The sequence below is a fragment of the Euleptes europaea genome, chromosome 11 (genome assembly GCF_029931775.1).
Source record: "Euleptes europaea isolate rEulEur1 chromosome 11, rEulEur1.hap1, whole genome shotgun sequence".
Lineage (NCBI taxonomy): Eukaryota > Metazoa > Chordata > Lepidosauria > Squamata > Sphaerodactylidae > Euleptes > Euleptes europaea.
In genome coordinates, this window is record NC_079322.1 from 66,779,902 (window position 1) to 66,805,596 (window position 25,695).

Below are 25,695 nucleotides of genomic sequence, written 5' to 3' on the forward strand. Positions count from 1 at the left end.
AAATTAGGATTCTGTACCGGCAGCATGGAGAATCACATTCTTCTCCTTCATTCTGTGGCATGTATAGATCGGGCCAGGATCTGGAGCTTTTACGAGGGTGATAAGGAGAGAAAATAGTTGAACACACGGAGCTGCCTCATACTGCATCAGACCCTGGGTCCATCAAAGTCAGTATTTTCTACTCAGACAGGCAGCAGCTCTACAAGGTCTGTAGCAAAGGACCTTATCCTTTAAACTGAAGATGCCGGGGATTGAACCTGGGACCTTCTGCACACCAAGCAGATGCTCTACCACTGAGCTACAGCCCCTCTGTTGCTTTATCTATTCAATATTGGAATATGTAGAAAACTGGGTAGCACAATACCTTTCTTTCTCATTTGCTTTTTTTAGGATATTTCTGTGCTACCTCTTCAGAGTCCTCTAACTGAATATAATCGTACTCCGTTTATTTCATGGAGATGGGCAGGAAAGAGATAATAAGAGATTCCACAGTAATGGAAAATACTAAGCCTTAATTAATAGATTAATAAAATGCCTTCAAAATAAAATAGACTGGTTGCTGGAATAAATAAAGCCAAGGTTTTTTTTTCCCCTGCCGTGCCCCTTCCTTTTTAATGCCTCAATTGTGGCCTCTTCAAAAGCCTCTTGAGATCGGTGGAGAAGCTGGAGCTCATTTCAATCAGCCTTATAAACAATTAACGGTGTTAATTACTTCTGGTCTGCCAGCTACACCTTCTTCACATATCCTGAGCGGTGATAACAGGCAGAGCTGCGTTTGATCTGTATGAGGCAGGGGGCTATTACACTGGAGGAATCTAGATTCGGGAGAAAGGTGCATAAATATACTGAGAGCCATATACAGCAGTCCCATACCCCAATCGCCAGAAAATCTGATCAAGCCTCATTCACAGATCTGGGAGCATCCCGCAGTTGCCTTGGCAACCTGCTGACTTTTCCAAATACCCCCACGTGACAGTTCCTGAGCAGCAGTATGAGAATGTGTGCATTGACCCTTCCCCCCAAAAAAGTGGGCCTACATAGAATGAGGATTTGAGCATTTGAAGATGGCCCTTTCAGTTGATGAGCTAACTGCAGTTTGGTTCAAGGAAGTTCGGCATAAAGTTGTACAGACCTGGTGTAGATGAACACATAAACACATGAAGCTGCCTTTCTACTGAATCAGACCCTTGGTCCATTAAAGTCAGTATTGCCTACTCAGACCAGCAGCGGCTCTCCAGGGTCTCAGGCAGGGGTCTTTCACATCACCTACTTGCCTAGTCCCTTGAACTGGAGATGCCAGGGGTTGAACCTGGGACCTTCTGCATGCCACGCAGATGCTCTACCACTGAGCCATGGCCCCTCCCCAGTAATAATAGATAATGCATAATAATAGATAATGCATGATGCAGTATTATCTCCAGACCTAATGCCTGGGGAAAATGCCCAACCTGTTCCGAACGTGACCCACCCAAATGTGGTTTTGGAGCGAAGAAATTGGGGCACGTAGTTTGCGGGTCAAAAGCCAAGTGAAAGCATTGTTTTCCAGTCCAGTTTCAAATATGAAAAGCATGAACAATACGAAGATGCATCAGAGTATGTTGATGTTTCCTTGAGGTGCGCTTTGTTGATGGAGAGGATCCTGGCGAAGTTCGTTAAAATGCCCGAATTGTATTGAAACCGCTGCGGACTGAGTTTGTTCTCAAAACGCAATGCACATTTAAAGTTGTTGATTAGCTCTAAAAAGGCACTGAGAAGCTAATTGAGGAGCCCATTAGAAGATAATTAGTCAACACAGAGACATGTGGGAAATGCATTGTGATAACTCACGGTGCTAGAAAAAGTTAATTCAGATTGGATCTGCTACTACAATAACTGCTTTTTGCTGCTCAGGTGATGGAAGAAACAAATACGCTGTTGTGTTTGCTGTTATAAAATAATAGTTGTTTCTTTGTTTACATCACAATGTAGATGCACCAGGAATGGGTCTAAGGGTGATTAAAAGAACAGTTCTTAGAAAATCTGTTATAACACAATAAGGGTGTACATTTGGTATATCCGGAGCCAAACAAATACCTGAAAAATACCCCACCAGTATTTTTTGGCTCACTTTTCTGCCGACTAGCAAATGAAAGAGTCTAATGCTAGCAATTTGTCCAGATCCCGAAAAAGCTGAAAAATTAGGCTTTATTCAGGATCTTTTCAGGAATCCCCAAGACTAGCTGTAAAAATGGGGGGGGGGACTACTTCTGCTGGGTTTGCACTGTCAGAGTGTGCTGGGTTCTTCTGAAATTTGCAATTGGTTCTGCTGAGCTTCTGCACATTGCACTCTCTCCACACACCCCTTCCACTTCAAAGTACAACCAGAATTGTACTATGGGATATTGAGCACAAGAGGAAGGGAGCACGCACCCGGGTCTTACTCTTTGCTCCTCTTGCCTGGCTTCTCCGAGGGGAACACTTTGGATGCTGGGAACGGCCGCTGCTGCCACCACTCTGAGGGCACCCCTGCTGCAGTAATGGCAGCTGGTCTCCACGTGGAGAGCTAACTTAAGTCCCAGGTGGTTGCTGGCTTGGGGCTTCCGCTGCTGCTGCTGTGTGTCACTAGCTCCCACCCCCTTTGGAGCTCTCCACTCCAGCCTTTTGAGGCATGCTTTCTCGCTTTGGTTTCCTCATTTAGCTTCAGGCTGAGAGGGGGGCGGGCTGCAGTAGCATCTATAATTTTCATTTGGTTCTGCTGGGCTTCTTCACATTGCAATGGGTTCTGCTGGGCTAGCAAAAGTGCACACAACCTTCAGTTTGTTCTGCAGAGATTCTCTGGTTTGACATAGGTTCTGCTGAGCTTACACTGTCAGTTTGCCTGGGTTCTGTGGGGCTTCTGCACAATGCTATGGGTTCTGCCAGGCTAGCAAAAGTGCCTCCCTTCAGTGTCCCCCAGAGGGGGCCTGGGTTCTGCAGGGCATCTGAACATTGCCCTGGGTTCTGTTGATCTTGCTAAAGTGCCCCCTCTTGATTTCTTTGTGGTGTGATTCTCTGGTTTGACATTGGTTCTGTTAGGACCTGCCGCATTGGCTTGTGGTTCTGCTGGATTCCTGGGTTCTGCTTTGGTTCTTTTGGGCTTGTGTTCTTAATGTGGAAGACATTGGCCTGTGGTTGCTCACAGGAAAAAAAAGGCTGCCCCCCCCATTGGAAACAATGGAGGATGGATGGGAGCACCTTCTTTGGGGGGCCATAATATTCAACCCCCTGATCAAACCTTTACCAAACTTGAGGGTTCTTATGTGGAGAGGCCCTAACAGCTTTGCTGCAGATTTGTTCACAAAATTCACAACTACCTCCCTGCCTCACTCCCCTAGTTACCCCTGCACTATTCTCAGTGGAAGGCCAAAAACCTCCAGGGTCCCTGGCCAATCTGGCCTGGAGGGGAAAAAATTCCTGACCCCAAAATGGTGATTGGCAGGAGAGCCGAGCTCTGAATCATCCCTTGCTGCCCTCCCTCTCATGATCTGCCTAAGTTCATAGAATCAGAATTTCTGTCAGATAGCCATCTAGCATCTGTTTAAAAACCTTCAAAGAAGGAGAACCCACCACCTCCTGAGGAAGCCTGTTCAACTGAGGAACCGCTCTGACTGTCAGGAAGTTCTTCCTAATGTTCAGCCGAAAACTCTTGATTAAATTTCAACCCATTGGTTCTGGTCCAATGTATTTCTGAATGCATCGAAACAGACCATACATACCAGGGCCATAGGCTCTGTGGATCTCTGTGGAACATACCTATCAGTTATCCAGGCCCTGGTAACATGCTGCGCACTTCCAACAAGTTGTTATTATCCTACGGAAAATCGCAATCAAACCAGACAAGCTGGCCAATAAATTCAACAAGGCAACTGAGACAAATCGAATCAAGGACGGGTTCTCAAAAATTCATCAAAGGTTTTGAACACACTGATACTGTTCGCAAATGAGAAGTGCTCTCTTCATTTTAGTACTACAAATTAGGTTTTTTTATTAGTGATGAGCTAACAGTCCCGAGAGGCCCAGGAGGCAAACAGATGAGAAGATGAAATAATTGGCTGATGGCTGGCTTATTGGGAGTTCTCTGTGCCTGGCCATTGAAGTTCTACAGTGAGATCAAACTATAGGCTATACTAGGTGATACCTTTGCTCCTCACTCCCCTGCCTGTGGTAGGGCAAATAGGCATACTTGCCCAATACCCCCTCCAAATGGGATATATATGTACAGACATATCATGTAGCTGATGCTTTTTTAGTAACGTGGGAATCAACAGCATGCTTGTCTGATTTTGGTGTGAAGCCCCTGCACAAATGTTCAGAGTAAAAACCACTGCCACCAGCAACTCAGAGAATCTCCTGCTAAATGTACTCTGTACCTGAGTTGCTGTTTAGAGGTTCTGCCTCGTTACCATGCCTCCCACTTCCCACCTACAAACAAGTGCGGGGGGAAATCTATCACAACTTCACAATATCAAGCTATGACGCTCCAGGAATGGTGAGCTTACCCACTGTCCCTCCTTGTTAGCACACTTCAGGTAGCGACTGAATAGGTGTGGTGTGTCTCCAGAAATCTGGCTTAGAGCACTCAAAATGTAAAAGGAATACATATGGTCTGTTCAAGCATTCAGCCTGAACAAGGGTACAAAGCAAAGGTGAAAATATGCAACCCCTTTTCCCCACACTTGGTACTTATCCTAAACAGTGTTTAAATAGGACAGGCTAGTTGTACTTGAAGTTGCAGTAATTTAAAGGTCAGCATCATCTTAGATCTCATTGCTAGGACTTCTCCCCATTGTTCCTCACCACTTGGACAAGATGGAGTCCCTACATCCTTCATGAATTGTGCTTCCATGATCTGTAGCCAGAAGATGAAAGAGTCCTCTGTGTCCAGACAATTTATTATCTCCACTTGGGAGTGTGTGTTCCCCTCTGTTCAGATCTTCCTGTTCCACTAGGATCCACCCCTTTAGGTGTGACATTCTGGCATGGTGTGAGATGGGAAACCATCATCTTACTTTGGCCAGGGCAATTAACAGATGTAAACACCCAACTACACAGTGCTTGATTCAGCCAGGATTGAACGCACATTCAGCGAAACGCTTCCGTTCAATCCTGGCTGAAACAGGGAATAAAGGAGGCTAAAGCGACCATGCGTTTTCGCCCATAGAGTATTGTTTTTGTAAAGATTTGAGATAGCCCCAGAGTAGTTTAAAAGAAATCAGAAGGAGATTGAGACTAGGAAGGGCAGCCATGAAGGAGCTAGAAAAGATTTTGACGTGTAAGGATGTGTCACTGGCCACCAAGACCAGATTAATTCATGCCATCATATTTCCTATCACTATGTATGGGTGTGAAAGCTGGACAGTGAAGAAAGCTGTTAGGAAGAAAATAGATTCCTTTGAAATGTGGTGTTGGAGGAGAGTGTTACGGATACCGTGGACTGCCAAAAAAAACAAATCAGTGGGTTATAGATCAAATCAAGCCTGAACTGACCCTAGAAGCTAAAATGACTAAACTGAGGCTATCATATTTTGGCCACATCATGAGATGACAAGAATCACTGGAAAAGACAGTCATGCTAGGAAAAGTTGAGGGCAGCAGGAAAAGAGGAAGACCCAACAAAAGATGGACTGACTCAATAAAGGAAGCCACAGCCCTCAATTTGCAAGATCTGAGCAAGGTTGTCAAAGATAGGACATTTTGGAGGACTTTCATTCATAGGGTCGCCATGATTCGGAAGCGACTTGACGGCACTTAACACGCACACACACAGTTTAAAAGGACTATATAAACTAGTGTAGTGAGTAGGGTTTCCAGGTCCCTCTCCACCACTGGCGGGTGGTTTTAGGGGCGGAGCCTGAGGAGGGCAGGGTTTGAGGAGGGGAGGGACTTCAATGCCATAGAGTCCAATTGCCAAAGCGGCCATTTTCTCCAGGGGAACTGCTCTATATTGGCTGGAGATCAGTTGTAATAGCAGGAGATCTCCAGCTAGTACCTGGAGGTTGGCAACCCTAGTAGTGAGTGTGCTTGCCCAGAATAACATACCTTCCTCATTCCTTTCAGCACTGCCGGTTTTTTTATTAGAGATGTTTGCTGCCTGCATGCACTGAGCTGTCACCCATTTCTGCCTCCATGGCGCTTTTTGAATCCTCCGTAAGAGCAGAGGCCCTATGCATTCCTCCAGTTGATTGCTTACAAAGAGCTAAGCATGCTCTGGGTTCTTTCTCACTCGCTCTTCTTTCTCCCCCCTCCCCCCAGCTGTCTTTTGTTGTGCATTTACTAGCCCTTGGAAGACAACACCCTGCTGACACACAGAGAGGCATCAGCGTGTAGAAGTCTGTTGTACAGGCTGCAAAGCCATCTGGACTTTGCTGCTGAAAAGGTTGGACATGGTTTTAGGCAAGATTTTATCACATCGGGAGGAATAAAAAATCTCAACACAGTACATCTTCCAAGGTTGATGTCAGGGATTTTATTTTTATTTTTATTTTTTTGGTCGGCTGCAAGGGGGGGGATGACAAACAGTTGAATGGCAGTAAAGGAAGAAGATATAAATCTCTGGAGGACAGTTTGTCAAAGGTAGTGAAGTATAAACAAAAAATAAATTAGTTTAGGCTTTATCAGAAGCTGGTCAGACTCCAGCTCGTGTGCAGGGTTTGTCTCTGACTCCAGAGTCCTCCTAGACAACGTTTGCCAGAAGACAACCCTGTAGTCACTTTATTTAAAAAGATATTTTGCTTGCTGCAGGATGCTAATAATTAGAAGATGCTAATCACTCACAAAATATTGAATATAAACAGTTCAGTCCTAATAGCACTTCCCTGGGAGTAAGCCCCATTGCAGAGAACTCAGTGAGACTCTGCGTAGACTTGCTTAGGATGGCCCTGTTAGTCCCTGTTACCAAAGAGGCAAATCAGGATGCATGGAAGCATTTGATGTCAACTGAACTTAGGGCCAAATTAATAAAAACAGATGCGCGCAAGTGTACCCTTGAGGGAGCCAAGATTGCACAGACCAAGGACCCCCAAAATCCCGCTGGCTCGCCAAAACTGTTAGCGCCACCCGTAGGTTACGCTAAGGTTTGGGCCTTGGTGCTTTTGTCCCAAGTCAAATAGCCAGACACACAAACCGGTTAAGAAAAAAAGATTTATTATGCATAATAGACCACTGCCAGAAACTCAATGGGTTGCTAAGACAGTGCGCCTTTGACACGAGCATAATGTCACCTTATATACCTTTTCACTGGTGTGTAGTAATACAACATTATGACTTGCACGTGACAAAAACGTACTAGTGATATTTGAGTTAGTATAATCAATATTGGAATGTGGACTGGCGATACATTGGTTGTTGGGGTCTTCTTTGAAATACGTGGACAACCTTGAGAAGTCAGATTGTCATCATTGCTTTAAGACATACATTCTTCTAGCATAGCCTCTGGATACTCACTGTCCTTGCGAGGTTCCATAAACAATATGCCTTAGATCTCTGTTGGCGCTACAGTCCTTGTTATTTACAACAGCTCCCTGTGGCATTTTCTCAAGGAATCTTTCCCGTCACCATTCTTTCCCATAACATTCCTGCTCAGTAGGGCAGAGTGTAATCAAAGCATGGATTAATACAAAATCTAATACAGAAAAGGGTTGATTCAAGATCTTAATATGGCATGTGTCCTATCAACCTGACCCTCCAACTCCACCATGTAGACACTGCTGTACTTGGCAGTGAATCAAGGTGAAGGCCATGATTTGTTTAAACCAGTGGTTCCCAAAGTGGGCAGTACCACCCCCTGGGGAGCGGTGGGATTACCTAGGGGGGCACTAAGAGGCAAGGGGGCAGCAGGGGGGCGCTAGAGGTGGGCCCCTTCAACTGTGTTGTTCACTAATTTACAATAGATCAAGCTATGGCACCACACTGGCAAAGTTGGTGGAAACTATCAGAATTTGTTTCCAGCGATGAGATTGGAGAAGGCCGCTCATTTAGATGCGCAGGGCAAAAAGGGAGCACCGAAGAACGGAGCCTTTTCTCGGACGAGACGAAGCATTGGTTTTTATTACCAAGATCGGGCTTGTAATATGAATTGAAAATCTAATTTTGGGGTGGGGGGTTTATAGCGCACAAACGGCTTTCCCAAGACTTAGCCATTCACCAGCGCCGGTGGCTTTATAGAGCTTTTATCTAGTTAAAGAAAACCCAGTCGTGCTAATTTAATATTGGTGGTAGTACAACAGCTTGGCACCTGAAGCTTGTCCTAACGCTGCGGCGACGCGGCAGAATTGAAAAAAACACGCCATTGTTTTGTTTTGAATTATTCAGCACTTGCAGCCAGCCTTGTCTGAATCCCTGTAGGGACAAGTCTTTGGGTTAAGGATCACTAACACGGAGGAGGGAGAGGAGGCCGAGGAACCAGCCGGCTCTGTTTGGTACTTTCCGGCAAGCGCAGGGTTGGCGTCAGGAACGATTCTGCAGAATTGGCGGGGACGTTCCTCATTGCCTAAGTAACGACATGCAAAAACCGAGGTAGAGACCTGGCGAGCGGGGAGGGGCTTCCTCGAGGGAACAGCTGTTTCATCCAGAAGCAATTCATTGAGATGGGGCTGGGGCTCGTTGTTTGGGTCTTTTTACAACTGCAAACAGCCATGAATCATCCTCAAATGGAAAGTCTCCTCCGTTAACGTCCCCGCATTAACCCATCACTGTGAATTTAAAGTTTCTTATTAAACCTAGCTACAAAATGGCTTGGGAGGGAAGACGGCATGGTATGTCCCGATCTCTTCAGATCTCGGAAGCTGAGCAGGACTTCCAGCACCAACTTCCTGTCTCTGAGGACAAAAAAAAAGTCCTCCACAAATAGATGGTCTAGGACACTGGTTCCCAACCGGGGTCCATGGACCCCCAGGGGTCCGCGAGAACTAAATTAAGGTCTGCGAAACAAAGTTATAAACCCATAATAAATTAATATTTTCAATTAAAAGTTCTCTATTATAAAAATATATATATATTCAAATATTATTCTAAGTTTAATGTTTAACTAACAGTTATGATTAAAGTTTATTTTCAAATTCTCTGAATTTTTATTTTGAACCTTGGGGTCCCTGCCCCGAACAAAAAAGTCCTAGTGGTCCCTGGTCAAAAAAAGGTTGGGAACCACTGGTCTAGGAACTGCAGGAGGTATACATAGGGTTGCCAGGTCCTCCCTCTCTACCGGTGGGAAGCTTTGGGGGGCAGGGTCGTGTGCATGTGCGGCCACACATGACATGCTTATGTCACTTCCGGAAGCGCCGTATTGTGAAGGGGCCCTTTACCGCTCAAACCCCCATGTATTTGAGTGGTAATGGGCCCCTTCGCGATGTGGCGCTGCTGGGACTAAACCCAGAAGTGACGTAAGTATGTCATGTGCGCCTGCACACCTGTGCGGCCACCGCTCCAAACAGGCTGCTGGATTGGCGGGCAGTTGCCCACCGGTTCCAGCAACCTGGCAACCCTAGGTATACAGCATCATTGGATGGGAGACCACCAAGGAAGAAAATGCAGAGGAAGGCAATGGCAGACCACCTCTGCTTCTCACCTGCCTTTAAAATGCCTTGCTTGGAGTCTCCATAAGCTGGTTGTGGCTTGACAGCACTTTACACACATTTACACACACGCACATGCACTCTCAATGGCTTGCAAGTTGAAAAAAAAACCATAATGTTTAGAAAAGCCAGGGTGTTCCTTTTCTTCTTCTTTTCATTGGCTTCGTTCCTTTTCTGTCTATTACATTTTTATCCAGTCCTCCTCTGAGGAGCTTGAGGTGGCGTGTATGGTTTTCCTCTCTTCCGCGATACCCTCACAACAACCCTGTGAAGTAGCAAAAAAAAATCAGGAATTTTGTAACACCTTAAAGATTGATGTGTTTTTATTCTAGCAAAAGCGTTGCATGAACCCATGAAGCTGACTTATACTGAACAAGACCATCAAGCCATTATTGTCTACTTAGACTGGCCACGGCTCTCCAGGGTCTCAGGCGGAGGTCTTTCACATCACCTACTGGAGATGCCGGAGATTGAATCTGGGACCTTCTGCATGCCAAGCAGATGCTCTACAACTGAGCCACAGCCTCCCCTACAGAGGTCACGCCGGCTCCTAAGCTGCTTCAGCCCCCCCACCTCCCTGTTAGGATTGGGCTGTAAATCTTTGGAAGCCACATCTTCCAAGTGGGCTCATTTGAAATGAGTCCAAATTTCTGCCTCGTATAGAATCTCTAGAGGATTCTGTCTTTAATATGTGCTGCATTTAAACTGTAAAGTCTGAAGTACTGGCTTCCTTTTGCTATTGAAGTGCAGTCCATTTATCTCATCCCTCTGCAAAGGTGACAATTGCTTCTAGCTATGATTTCTACACTCTATAGATTTCTATTAGTCCCTGTGCTCTAAAATGGATAAGGATCTGCCTAATAAAATCAGAGGGGAGGAGAACGAGGCACCTGGAAATATTGCTTTCCCAAGCTGGTTTCGGTCTTGGAAATCACGAGGGACTTGATCTGAGGCTGAAGAAAAGTTGGATGCTTCTCTTCCATCCAGGATCATTCCGCACAATCTTCATGAGGTTTTCAGCAAAACTAGTTTTTTAGTGTGCTGGTAAAATAAATCACAGTGCATTGAAACAAAGGCTTAAAACAATCACTTTTGTTAAAGTTACCTGGCAGCACTTGAATGCATAAAGCAATACGTGTTAATGCACTTTGGTATCATTTATTGCTATTCAGGTAACATGAATGCATTTCAAATAATTCACCAAGGGCTTACAAAGTTTTTTTCATTTCTGATACTCTCCTCTGAAGACCTTAGAAGGAAGATTCTCAACATTTTGAAGGACAGATGAAGGGATGTTAATGGCTGCTGCACTGCAGGATGATTTCACATCCTCAGTGCAAAAAGCCAAAAAGAACTCATGGACCAGTTGGGCATCTTCACCTGGATTCTGAAGAAGGAGGACACGCATCTCTCCTGTAGGAAGACCCAAGTGGGTTGTGTGAACATCTCCCCACGGAGAAGGCACAAGATATAAATCATCCCAGAAATGTGACTCACTCTTTGTACTTGGAGAGCCAGCATGGTGTAGTGGTTAAAAGAAGTGGTTTGGAGATGGACTCTAATCCGGAGAAATGGGTTTGATTCCCCCACTCCTCCACATGAGCGGCAGACCCTAATCTGGTGAACTGGGTTTGATTCCCCACTCATACACATGAAGCCAGCTGGTGACCTTGGGCTAGTCACAGCTCTCTTAGAGCTCTCTCAGCCCCACCTACCGCACTGGGTGTCTGTTGTGGGGGGGCGAGGGAAGGTGATTGTAAGCCGGTTTGGTTTTTCCTTAAGTGGTAGAGAAAGTCAGCATATAAAAACTAACTCTTCTTCTTCATTGCCTTCTTCTGGAAAACATGGCACTACGTTCTCATTGGATATTCCATTGTCAGTGTAAATTCTACATTCGCAGTGGTGGTGAAGGGGAAACAGGGACTCCTAGTTATGTGGATGCAGCCTTAGTCAACCTGGGTACAAGTAAAGGTGTGTTTTAGTTAATGTGATAGGACTTTTACTAAAGTGTGTCAGAGGCATTTTTTGCATGGGAAGTTTGCTTTGGATTTGCCGCTCTCTAGATGCACAGTATTTCCATTCGAATTCTCCATACTCTGCAAAAGGGCTTCCTTCCCCCCAAAGAAATTATAAGAGTACCTTTTGTTCAATTATGCATCGCCTGTGAAAATGTGGAGCTTAAAAGCCCATCCCCACCCCCTGAAAATGTTGCTTTGTAATTGGCTATAGTGTATTTTTTGAAATATGTCACCAGACCCTGCCAGCCCCACAGCGGGATTCTTTCATTTGAAATGAACCATTTTACAGCCAAAGCAGAGACGGGTCCAGGCAAACCCTCTCCCCCCCACAACCAATTTGTTTCTAGCTATCTTACTGCAGGGATCATAAGACATAAAAACACTTGCACTGTCATTTTCATTTCATCATACCGTCGATAAACTTGCACTCGCAAACGGGAAAAAAGGATTTCGTGTCTATAAGAGGACCCCTGATGAGTGATAGCACTCACTGTGAAACTGAGCAAGAGGATGGGGGGAATCAGCCTGCCTGTGCTCGATCCCTGATGTCTGAAAGCACTCGCTGTGAAACTGACCAAGAGGATGGGGGGGAATCAGCCTGCCTCTGTTCGATCCCTGATGTCTGAAAGCACTCGCTGTGAAACTGACCAAGAGGATGGGGGGGAATCAGCCTGCCTGTGCTCGATCCCTGATGTCTGAAAGCACTCGCTGTGAAACTGACCAAGAGGATGGGGGAATCAGCCTGCATGTGCTCGATCCCTGATATCTGAAAGCACTCGCTGTGAAACTGACCTAGAGGATGGGGGGGAATCAGCCTGCCTCTGTTCGCTGTGAAACTGACCAAGAGGGTGGGGGGGAATCAGCCTGCCTGTGCTCGATCCCTGATGTCTGAAAGCACTCACTGTGAAACTGACCAAGAGGATGGGGGAATCAGCCTGCATGTGCTCGATCCCTGATGTCTGAAAGCACTCGCTGTGAAACTGACCTAGAGGATGGGGGGGAATCAGCCTGCCTCTGCTCGATCCCTGATGTCTGAAAACACTCGCTATGAAACTGACCAACAGGACGGGGGGAATCAGCCTGCCTCTGTTCGATCCCTGATGTCTGAAAGCACTCGCTGTGAAACTGACCAAGAGGAGGTGTATGAGGGGAGGGCAGGAAATCAAAGAATGGGGGTGGGGAGACAAACCCAAAGCAAAATTATGCACACGGCTGGCTTTCAATTTGGGATTGAGGCAGACTTTAAATGCGTGGCAAAACAACATCCTGAAAACGCGGGGTGGGAGCAAAGTGACTTCTGAAGGTTGGAAAAATCGTGCATAATTGCAACGAAGCCCTGAAGCAGTCTGGCGGTGATCGCGACGCTAACTACCCATGCATAATAGGCCAGAACCTCATACAGGAATGTGTTGCAAGTCACTGTTGATACCACAAACTTTTTGCTGCTGATATCATAAACTTTTTTCCTCTTGCGAGTGTGATTCAAGGGAATTCTCTGAACAGGGATGCAGTTCTGTGATTAGCTGAAAGGAAAACATACCGCTATGCCAAGTGACTTCAAAAAGCAATAATCTTTTCAGCTTGTCAAACAAAAAGCTGCATCTACACGTTATCTTCAATACAGTAGAAGTTACAACACTTGGGGAAATAATTGTTATATCTCCTCCTGGTAATAGGCTCCAACAGGCTTTTTGGAAGTATGGGGTTCTGTGAGGAAGACTGTATGAATGCAGAAAGAATGAGTTTGAAAGGCGTCAGTGCTGTACCTTGAACTGTGTTCTTATCCCTCTAATGCAATCAGCATCTGCCCCAAATACTGTGATTTATCTGTACTTAAAGGAACACTACCCTTTGATACCTTTATAGGGCCATATTGGGACTATCAAAAAGTAAGACTTTCTGGGACCATCCTCATATGGCAAGCATTTAGGAAGGCCTCTAAGATTTGCAACACACCGCACCAACCTCAGCTATTTCTGTCTGGCAGCCCACCAGGGGTTTGCTAAGCCTGCTTGTATTGCTGCCTGCCTGGGACTGAAAGAACAGGGTTGCTGTGAAACATCTGACAGCCTTGATTTATAGCCAGGCAGCTGCATTCCACTTGGTAAGACACACATTTCGGAGACCTGCATCAAGTATCCTGCATACATACATGGATAATGACCAGATTGTGGGTGAGCACGAGCCAGTACTGCATTGCACAGGGGGCGGTTCAAAATGTATCAGCGATTGGATTTGAGGATAATTTCAGCTGTCCCTCAGAACTTTTAGTACAATGAGGAGTTGGCAGTTGGCGCTTGTGGATGTCTGAGTAGCTTCTCATAGAATCATAGAGTTGGAAGGGACCACCAAGGTCATCTAGTCCAACCCTTCACAATGCAGGAAATTCCAAACTATGTCCCGCACACACACACACCCAGTGACCCATACGTCATGCCCAGAAGATGGCCAAGGTGCCCTCCCTCTCATCATCTACCTAAGGTAATAGAATCAGTATTGCTGACAGATGGCCATCTAGCCTCTTCTTAAAAACCTCCAGGGTAGGAGAGCTTACCACCTCCCGAGGAAGCCTGTTCCACTGAGGAACCTCTGTTAGAAAATTCTTCCTAATGTCTAGATGGAAACTCTTTTGATTTAATTCGTTGGTTCTGGTCCGTCCTTCTGGAGCAACAGAAAACAACTCGGCACCATCCTCTAAGTGACAGCCCTTCAAGTACTTGAAGATGGTTATCATATCCCCGCTCCATCTTCTCCTCTTCAGGCTAAACATACCCAGCTCCTTCAGCCTTTCCTCATAGGACTTGATCTCCAGACCCTTCACCATCTTTGCTGCCCTCCTCTGGATCCATTCCAGCTTGTCTACGTCTTTCTTAAATTGAGGTGCTTCTCCTGCATTAAAAGCACCAGGGATACAAGGGTCGTGTTACCCCTGTGATGGAAGATCTGCACTGGTTGCTCATCTGTTTCTGGGCCCACAATTCAAAGTGCCCTAACGGCTTGGCACTGGGCTACTTGAAGGACCACCTCCCACCATACTGTCCAGCCCACCAGTTCAGATCTTGTTCCCAAGGCTTGCTCTCTCTGACCCCGCTTGCAGAGGTGAAGCGGGTGGTGCCCAGAGAGAGGGCTTGTTTCAACGGTAGCCCCTCCTCTGTTCACCTTAAGTGATGCTTCACAAGAGTGGGAGGGGGGAAAGGAGAACTCAACAAAGGGTTGCTGCTGTTTTTGATGAGGGGCTTATTATCGTTCCGCCCTGGAGTGAAACTCAAAGGGAAGGACCTGAAGATGAGTCCACCAATTGGACCCATAATGTGACGGGTCAGGGCAAACTTTTGATCAGTGGATGAACAACCCAATGAAATCAACAACATTTGATGGAGGATCACTCAGAGAAGCGGAGTTCACACTGAAAGGGCCAGAGGTGCAGGAAATCTTAATGCACGGTTCTCATGATGTGCCCTGGTTTCTGAAATTTAAAAATAGGTTTTTATTAGAAGGAGGAGTTGGTTTTTATACCCTGATTGTCTCTACCTTTAAGGAGTCTCTCCACCCAGCTTACAATTGCCTTCCCTTCCTCTCCTCACAACAGGCACCTTTTGTGAGATAGGTGGGGTGGGGCTGAGAGAGTTTGGAGAGAACTGTGACTAGCCCAAGGTCGCCCAGCAGACTTCACGTGAAGGAGTGGGGAATCCAACCCGGCTCTCCAGGTCAGAGTCCGCCGCACCTAACCACTAGGCCACGCTGCCTGCCCGTTAGGCATCTGTTCTCTTAACAGTGGTGCTTTCCTCCAGCCAAGGAAGGGTTCTGCTGGCATGAGCTGAATGAGCGCAAGTCTCCTCGCTCCAGGAGATAGCACTTCTGTTTCTGGAACGGATTCACACAATTCCATCCACCGGTTTCTCTTTTCCTGTTTATGTTGAGAATTTGGTGCGCAGCTTTCGATGGCTGTAACTCCCTTCTTGCAAAAAAGATTTGTTGCTCATTCTCCATGCTCAATATTTGCCCCCAACTGTCAATAATGTAAGACAAAATAAAGTCCAGGGAGGGAGGGCGGAGGGTTGGCGCAAGCAAATGCAGTGTCGCGGCAGGCGCCTCTTTAGCAGACTATTTCATCCCACCCGTATGCAAATCTAACCTTTCTACTATTTGAGCCCAATAAGCCCAAAGACAGGATTTCAATAGGAAATGTTTACTAAAGACTTTCTCCCTTATAATCTGTTGTTTTTAATATCCTTACCACTCCCGCTGAATGTCAATTTCCCCCTGAAGACTGCCGCTGCAAACTTGAATACATTTCCTCTTTATTTATACCATTTAAAATAAGCATTGAGAAATGAATTAAAGTTCTTTTTCTCTGATTTTCTAACATTGCAGTCCAAAATTTGATCATTTGTTTCCGGTATGAATAACAGGTAGCAATTTAATATGTCAGTCAAGAAGAGATTTTACCTTGTTTATGACACAGCGCATCTTCAATGGGAGGGAAATTTGCCTTCCTAACATGTTTATGTAGCATTGGCTTAAAAATAGTCAGTTGCTAGGGTTGCCAGCTCTGGGTTGGGAAATTCCTGGAGATTTGGAGTGGAACCTGGGGAGGATAGGGGCTAGGGAAGGGGGAGGACCTTAGATCTGAAGCAAAGGGTCAATAAAGCAAGGGGCCAAGGTATGGTTGCCAACCTCCAGGTGGTGGCTGGCGATCTCCCGCGACTACAACTGATCGCCAGGCAACAGAGATCAGTTCACCTGGAGAAAAATGGCTGCTTTGGCAATTGGACTCTATGGCACTGAAGTCCCTCCCCTCTCCAAACTCTGTCCTCCTCAGCCTCCACCCCCAAAACCTCCAGGTATTTCCTAACTCCAGGTATTTCCTAACTTTGACCCCTAGGTCAAGGGCCCCTTCTGGTCTGTGCTATGTATTTGTGCTAGAGTTGCCAACTCTGGGTTGGGAATTTCCTGGAAATTTGGGGGTGGAGCCTGGGGAGGGCACGGTTTGGGGTGGGGAGGGAACTCAGTGGGGTATAATGCCATAGAGTCTACCCTCTGAAGCAGCCATTTCCTACATGGGAACTGATCTCTGTGGTCTGGAGATCAATTTAATTCCAGGAGATCTCCAGGCCCCACCTTTGGGGGCTCTAACAAGTCCATGGATTTCCTTAACAGTGGGCTCTGGTTTTGTTCCCCACACACACATACTTTTCAAAACCTGCTCAACCTATTTTTACTAACTTCTCGTGGAATGGATTTACTGCGTTGAAAGTCCCTGGTCAGCCTTTTTGAGTTCATCAGAAGCTGGAGGCCCTTATCCTCTCGATCGCATGCCAACGACTTGTTCCGCCTCGATTTGGTGCTCTGCTCTCCCATGCTTTGGAACGGGCTGCCAACTGGAGACAAGAAAACTCTGGCCGGTGCGATTTCTAAAGCCGACGCTATAAAAAAGCTGTTTGTTCCCTTTAGCGTTTTAAAGAACGGTTCTTCTAGTAGCCGCGTGTGCCTCTGAGCTAATTAACTCCTAATGAGTATGAAACACCCTGGGAAGTTTACATGAAGGGCACTGCAGAGACAAAAAATGGGCCAGGCTGTAGGACTGGGAGAGATTAAAAATTATGATTTTATCCTTTAAAAAAAACACCCAAGATGTTACTGAAGGAGTTTTTCAATATTTTGTTTTAAATGGAGCTGATCAAATCAGCCTTCTGTGCGCTCTTCTGTTGAATTTAATCCTTCCACACTCCCACATCTTTTCTATAGGTCTCTTTTCCTTGGGCAGATGCAGTGGATTGGCGACCCTCAGCATCTGTGACCAACATGTTTGGAATTGGGAAGGAACTTTCTCCCAATGGTTCTTGTAGGTTATCCGGGCTTTCTCCCAAGTTGGGGCTTCAGCGGGGTGTAGTGGTTAAGAGCGGCGGACTCTAATTTGCAGAGCCGGGTTTGATTCCCCGCTCCTCCACATGAAGCCTGCGGGGTGACCTTGGGCCAGTCACAGTTCTCTCAGAAATCTCTCAGCCCCACCTACCTCGCAAGGTGTCTGTTGTGGGTAGGGGAAGGGAAGGTGATTTTAAGCCGCTTTGAGGCTCCTTAAAAGGTAGAGAAAAACGGGGTATATAAACCAACTCTTCTTCTTCTTCTGTTGGTAAGACGCTGGGACGCCACTTCTGCGGAAAACCCAGAAGAGATGTCACACTATTCTAGAAAGCACCAAAATCTCTGTGGTTTCACCACAGAGCTTCCAGCAATTCGAGTGGCGTGGTGTTTTACCATACAGTTTTTGGTGATTCCTAGGCCAGCATGGCAAAATTTCTGGGTTTTCTCTGGAAGTGACATCATGCCATGGTGCCAATGGTGATTTTTCTCCTGCTGGCTGAAGGAATGATGGGGGGTGGGGAATGGGGCTGCTGGAGGGAATGGGGCTGCTGGAGGCCAGGAGACCTGGCTACCCTACCTTGATTGTTTTTAGTGGCTGGGTTTATTTGCATAATTTTTAGTAAATAGTGGGCAAGTGCTGCATAGCCAGAGACAAACAGGGGTCTCCTAGCATCCCATCTTTTGCTTGGAGTAACATGGCAGCTTAAAGACATGTGACGATAACATTCCCTTTAACAGGAACAGAGGGAAGAGAGGGGGAAGAGATGTCAACATAAGAAAGCCTGTATGGCTTACATCTGTCCAGGGACAGCTTGATCTGTGTACTGTTAGTCTGAGACAGCTTCCCCGGATTTATTTACAGCAAATCTTAATAATTAATGAGCAGTTATTATTATAGCGGCTCCAAAAACCATATGGCATGCAGGATGTGAACAAATCTTTCGAGACGGAGCGCTCGGGCGGAAGCTTGTTCTGATTTTGCTGCTTTCTGTCGGAGCAGAAGGCGGAGGTGTTTCCACAGCATGGAGTGTTTACTTACAGGTTTTCGTTCAGAAGGGCTTCTGTCTGTTGAGGCCCCTGACTTTGGAATAAAAACTCCGGGCCGATCCGAGACAGATCTGCCATCTGGAACCGCATGTCAGAGGGGTGTGGGAACCCCGGTGGCATCCAGTCGGACCCCCTTCGCCATGGAGCATCGGAGTCAACAACTTTCAGGATCATGATTTAGGAAGGCCAGGGTCTACATTTCAAACATACCCTTCAGTAGCACAGGCTGGTCCAAAGAATTTAGACTGTGTGGGAGGCAGCTTCCAGACTGGCATGAAAAGCTGCCCTGCCATTGGGGTTGCCAGGTCCCTCTGCGCCACTGGCGGGAGGTTTTTGTGGCCGAGCCTGAGGAGGGCGGGGTTTGGGGAGGGGAGTGGCCATTTTCCCCAGGTGATCTGATCTCTATCGGCTGGAGATCAGTTGTAATAGCAGGAGATCTCCAGTTATTACCTGGAGGTTGGCAACCCTACCCTACCTGCCATAGCAACAGCAGCAAGAGCCACACAGGGACAGAATCTGCACACCCCATTCCCATGCCGCTTGCTCTGCCCCATTCACACCCTCTCTGCTCCCCATCACACCTGAGCTTTATGCAGCTCCTCTAGGGTTGCCAGGTCCCTCTGCTCCACCGGCAGGAGCTTTGCAGGGGCGTGACGCAGACGATCTAGCAATCTCTGCTAAAACGTAGAGTTTGGGCAGAGATTGCTAGAGCGTCCATGTCGCTTCCGGGTATACCCAAAAGTGATGCCAGGATGGCCTGTGCCTCCCCCTCCGCCTGGCCCTGTTTTGCCCGTCGACCAGGTGATGGTTGGCGGGCAGCACGGTGGATTGGCAGACTTTTGCCCACCCCCACCAGGCAATTGGCAAACCTAAGCTGCTCCCACCACTTGCGCCCCCTTTAAAGGGCTTCCCTCCCAGTAGTGACAAAATGCGGCTCAGCAAGGAAATGAAAATAGCCCTTAAAGGACTTAAAGGGAAGGAATGTGGAGAGTAGCTCCACCGTTTTGAAGGCAGAGCTTAGTTCTGTTTTCCCCTCTTGGCAGTTACAAGGGACTAGTCAGTAGTCAACTCACAGCCATCCAGCGGCTTAAACCTTAAAAAATGAGGTGCTTTTTTTTTTTTGCTGGAGTAAAGGGGAAAAATGGGAGCCAGAAAAGTTGTAACCACAACTAAGGTTACCAGGTCCCTCTTCGCCATCAGCGGGATGTTTTGGGGGCAGAGCCTGAGGAGGGCGAGGTTCGGGGAGGGGAGAGACTTCAGTGTCATAGAGTCCAATTGCCAAAGCGGCCATTTTCTCCAGGTGAACTGATCTCTATTGGCTGGAGATCAGTTGTAATAGCAGGAGATCAGCTAGTACCTGGAGGTTACTATGTAGAGAAGCAGCACGTGGCTCTATTAGTTGCCACTGTTTTCAGCATAGGTTCCTTTCTCTCCCAGTACCTGGAGGCTGGCACCCCTAGCACAATGTCAATCCCCATTACTGGGAGGACTTCCTGCTGTCCATGTGGGGAGAAATCCCCATGTGGAAGCAACCGGAGCGCACAATAATCTAACTGCAGAGTCAAGCTAGGGTAAACAATCCAGCGGAGATCTCAGGTTTGTCAGTGCAGGGGACAGGCACAACCGCAAAACTAAATGATCGGTCAGCCTCCCTTTAGGACTGGCAACTCTGCGTTGGGAATTCTTGGAGATTTGGGGTGAAGCCTGGGGGTGGCAGGGTTTGGAGAGGGGAGGGACCTCAGTGGGGTATAATGCCATAGAGTCCACCCCCCAAAGTAGCCCTTTTCTCCAGGGGAACCGTACCCGGGAGGGTATTTGAGAGCCCCGGAGCTACAGCAGCGGTGGTGCTTATGCTGTTGCTTGAAAGGCATTAGGGCAGGGCCAGATCCACCTGCAAGTGCTCTAGATGCTTGTACAATAGGTTTGCCGGGGGGGTCATGGTTCAGAGGTAGAGCATCTGCTCGGCATGCAGAAGGTCCCAGGTTCAATCCCCGGCATCTCCAGTTAAAGGGACCAGGCAAGTAGGTGATGGGAAAGATCCTGGAGAGACGCTGCCGGTCTGAGTAGACAATACTGACTTTGATGGAGCCAGGGTCTGATTCAGTAGAAGGCAGCTTCATGTGTTCATGTTCTCTTCACCACCCGCAGGAGGTTTTTGGGGCAGAGCCTGAGGAGGGCGAGGTTTGGGGAGAGTCCATAGAGTCCAGTTGCCAATGCGACCATTTTCTTCAGGTAAACTGATCTCTATAGGCTGGAGATCAGTTGTAATAGCGGGAGATCTCCAGCTGCCACCTAGAGGTTGGCAACCGTATTGTACAATAGGATAGTGACTGGCCCATTGCTCGAAGATGGTGACGTTTCTCACGAGGTGGGCGTTCTCTGTTTTGGTCCTCGAGATTGCCACGACGACTGCTGGTAATACAAAATATTAGCACAACAATGGTCATTGATGCATGGGAGTTTTACCTGAGGGTTGTTGCTCGCTGGACCCACACTTTCCTGTGGGGACTCTATGCACCAGCGGTCTCCAAGCTCAAATCAAGTCCCGCCTCTTTAAATCCTGCTTTGTGACCGGCTTGCTTGTAGTGCTTACTGTGAGAGAAAATCCCCCCCCACCCAATTGCCACATAAGAAAGCATTTTAAGAACAACAATATAAAAAAGGAGCAGTCTGAAAGGAGTGGGGGAGACATCCAAGCCTCGGTTGTAAAAAGATTTCCTTCTGCTCAGAAAGAGCTCCCACAAAGCAGGAAGCATTTGAATCCCCGCCTCTTTACACGCTGCTTTGTAATTGGCAGCGAAAGAAACCAAGCTTGCACGTCCCGTGCTTTGCCTTATGCACAGGGATTTCACCCGGGCTGAGCTCAGAGGAGAGGGAAGAATCGGGTTAACGGAGGAATGGAAAGTCTCGGGATTTTTGAGGGCTGGCAGCGAGGTCATCTCTAATGGAGGGAAAACTCCTGCATAACTCCAAGGAACAACCGAGACAGATCGGGGCGAACGTGAGAGAAAGTACCCGTGCATAAACAACCCTAGTCTTTGTGGGAATGCTCTGAGATTGGTCCCGTAACATGATTTGACAGAGCGCCTTTATACCGATGGGGCCTCGTTGTCGACAACAGCAAGGCCACTCCGCAAAGGAGATTGGTGGCAAGCGATTGTAAGTCAGGCAGATGCCAGCGATTGATGTTGTCTACGTGAGTGAAAAGAATGGCTTCTGATTGTCTTTTCAGGAATTTGCCGATTTCGTGTATCGAATGGTTACACAGAAGTTTCAAGAGGTGACGGACCGTTTTGCTTCCATCCATGCACGTCACAAATCCCTTGCGGGAATTGTAATGACCAGAGGTAAGCGGTGACTTTATTGCATGCTAGTTTGCTACCCTATAATTTACGTAGGGTATTTTTTTTCCTGGTACATTTTTCCCCTCTAGTGAAACAATAGTATACCGCTGCTACCAGGGTACTAGATAACATTTTTGTAGGTATTTAGGTCTTTATTATATTTACATTCAATTAATCTTTGTTGCAATTAATCTGGCAGTACATTCCTAAAAACAGTTATGCTCTTTTGAGTATTGAGGTCCTTGGGCTCAGAAGGGTGTAACTGTGCTTAGCATGGTGTAGTGGTTAAGAGCGGTGGTTTGGAGTGGTGGACTCTAATCTGGAGAACCGGGTTTGATTCTCCACTCCTCAACATAAGTGGCAGAGGCTAACATGGTGAACTGGATTAGTTTCCCCACTCCTACACATGAAGCCTTCTGGGTGACCTTGGGCTAGTCACAGCTCTCTTAAAGCTCTCTCATTCCCACCTCCCTTACAAGGTGTCTGTTATGGGAAGGGGAAGGGAAGGTGATTGAAGAAGAAGAAGAATAGTTGGTTATTATATGCCGACTTTCTCTACCACTTAAGGGAGACTCAAACCAGCTTACAATCTCCTTCCCTTCCCCTCCCCACAACAGACACCCTGTGAGGTAGGTGGGGCTGAGAGAGTTTGACTAGGCCAAGGTCACCCAGCTGGCTTCATGTATAGGAGTGGGGAAACAAATCTAGTTCACCAGATTAGCCTCCGCCGCTTCTGTGGAGGAGGGGGGAATCAAACCCGGTTCTCCAGATCAGTGTCCACCGCTCCAAACCACCGCTCCAAACCACCGCTTTTAACCACTACACCACGCTGTTAGCCACTTTGATTCTTCCTTACGTGGTAGAGAAAGTCGGCATTTAAAAACCAACTCTTCTCCTTCTGTGGACTGAATTTCCAGTGCAATGCAATAGATAGTGTATGAGCCTTCGATGCGGAATCCTGTTCAGCGGTGATGCTTCCTACCAAGAGTGAAACACCTTGTCTCAGCCTAAAGATTCCCACATGCTATAAAACTAAAATCCCCCTCTAGCTGAGCAATGGGCTTCAAATAGGTTGCCAGCTCCAGGTTGGGAAATTCCTAGAGATTTGGGGGTGGAGCTTTAGGAGGGCGGAGTTTGGAGAGGGGAGAGAGCACAGCAGGGATGGGATGCCATTGAGTCCATCCTCCAGAGCTGCCAGTTTCTCCAGGGGGACTGATCTCTGTCACCTGGAGATCAGTGGTAATTTTGGGAGATCGCCAGACCCCACCTGGAGGTTGGCAACCCTAGCTTCAAATGCCCTCAATATTTGGGTTTTTTTAAAAAAAAAAATATCCCAGCAAACATACAGATAAAAAGAATCTGCCCTTATGCAGGATGGTCTCCAATCTATTTCTGTGACATGAACACATGAAGCTGCCTTCTACTGAATCAGTCCCTTGGTCCATCAAAGTCAGTATTGTCTACTCAGACCGGCAGCGGCTCTCCAGGGTCTCAGGCAGACGTCTTTCACATCACCTACTTGCCTAGTCCCTTTAACTGGAGATGCCGGGGATTGAACCTGGGACATTCTGCATGCCAAGCAGAGGCTCTACCACTGAGCCACGGCCCCTCCCCTAGACTTCTGCTAATGCATCTTGGGTATTAGGCTGCTGTACGTAAACTGGCATGGAAGCAGCATTGGTAGATTCTATCTCTGTACAACAGCCTTTTTGACAATTATACCTGCAAGCTGCTCATGTGACAGGGTGATATGCATCATCCCCAAGATGGCGGTGGCAATAGGTGGTGGGCCAGACCACCTATTGGTGGTGGGCCAGACATGGACCAGTGGAACAGACACTGGAAGACAGCTGTGAGGGCCAAACTTCTCCTGGGAAGATTGCATGTGATGCTCAGTTTTTGGTCACTTTGACTTGTATACAAAGCCATATGGACAGCTCTTCTCTTGACCATACTCAGCAAGCTTTCCCCTAAAAATCTGCCTGGTAATGCAAAGTCAAGTGGAAGTCTCAGCTACTTTCGTCCCCGTTTAAATCATACCTGCTTTGGCTTGATTGAGCAGGGATGCCTGCCTTTTCCTGGGTCATCTACAGCAAAGCTTCTTAAACTGTGGGTCATGACCCCATATGGGGGTCGCGTAACTGAATGTGGGGGTCGCGGAAAATTTGGCAACAGTAAATGGTAATTGGTCCTCGTAGGTTGTCCGGGCTGTGTGACCGTGGTCTTGGTATTTTCTTTCCTGACGTTTCGCCAGCAGCTGTGGCCGGCATCTTCAGAGGAGTAACACTGAAGGACAGTGTCTCTCTTCAGTGTTACTCCTCTGAAGATGCCGGCCACAGCTGCTGGCGAAACGTCAGGAAAGAAAATACCAAGACCACGGTTACACAGCCCGGATAACCTACGAGAACCAATGAACTCTGACCGTGAAAGCCTTCGACAGTAAATGGTAAAATTATGTGTCTACCAAAGAATTGTTTCATAATAAATTTCTTTATGATTTATTATCAGTAAATGTTTGATTTGTATACCTGTTTTATATACCTATATACCCAGAGTCTCGTAAAAATTTCTCGTGCGAAAAGGGGTTGCGAGTGGGAAAACGTTTAAGAAGCCCTGATCTACAGCATCATTTTCAACGGTCACTGTTGTACTTTCTACCCCAAAGCAGTGAATGTGTAAAATCATTTTTATATATAAAAAGACAATACTGAATACATCCTTAAAACACCAGCAAGAGAAACAGCACAGGTTACCCATGCCTCTACTGATTCCTCACTGGAGAAGACGTTCCGCAACATAGGGGCTAGCACAGGAAAGGCCCTGATCCGAGAAGGCAACATCTTAGTTTTCACAAATCATGGAGCTTGGATTATGGGCACATTAGATGATTGGACTGTTTGAATACATTTGGTAGAATTTTACACTACGTGCAGTTTAATTCCCTCCAGTTCAGATAAATAAGAGTGCTACTTCCCAAGGGGTAAACGTTAGGGTATTGGATAACTGAGAGTATTCAAAATTGAATTGTTTTATATTTATATTTTATTACTGTTAATAAAAATACAACCAATATATTAACAACAGAGACATTACCTATTATACTGAGCTGTGAGTCAAATCTCATAACAGTTCTATGTTGTTTTTTTAGTGGTTTAACAGCAGTGGCATTTGTCATAACTCTCCGGAGTTAGATGCATGGACGAAACTTTGGAAGTATGATCCAATCCCAGGTGTTTTGCATCCTACACACAGTTTCATTTCAGCTCTGAAAAGTACAAAGGCAGCAAATCGTGTATCAAATGCTGATGATTATCTCAAGATATACATATGTTTGGAGCCTGACAGACAATTTTTCAGAAAAGGCAGGAGGTATCCGATGCATATTCAGAGGAGGCTTGCTAAATTATCTGGAACAAACTGGCATTATGCTGTAGGCTCAGGCTGTGCAATATGTTAACTGCTACAGGCATGTATTAGATCACCAAACCGAACTGAACCACTGTAGGACTGGAATAGAACGAAGGCCTCCTAATCCACCATCATCCCATCCCTCTATTAACCAAAAGTCCATTCCAAAATCCATATCATAGAACTATGGAGCTGGAAGGATCCAGGTGGATCATCTAGGCCAAAGCTTCTTAAGCTGTGGGTCGCGATCCCAGACGGGAGTGCATAACTGAATGTGGGGGGTCGCAAAAAATTTGGCAATAGTAAAATTTCTTTATGATTTATTATCAGGAAATGTTTGATTTGTATACCTATTTTATATACCTATATACCCGGGGTCGCATGAAAATTTCTTGGGCAAGAAGAGGTCGTGAGTGGAAAAAGTTT

The 25,695-nt window shown here is 46.7% G+C and overlaps 1 protein-coding gene across 1 annotated transcript in view; it reads left to right on the forward strand.

Moving 5' to 3' along the window:
- The window catches only part of ADARB2 (adenosine deaminase RNA specific B2 (inactive)), a 273,461-nt gene that overhangs the window by 182,077 nt on the left and 65,689 nt on the right, over nt 1-25,695 (forward strand). The window contains exon 5 of the mRNA XM_056857121.1: nt 21,750-21,864. Coding sequence (XP_056713099.1) covers nt 21,750-21,864 — 115 coding nt within the window. The remainder of the gene's footprint in view (nt 1-21,749; nt 21,865-25,695) is intronic.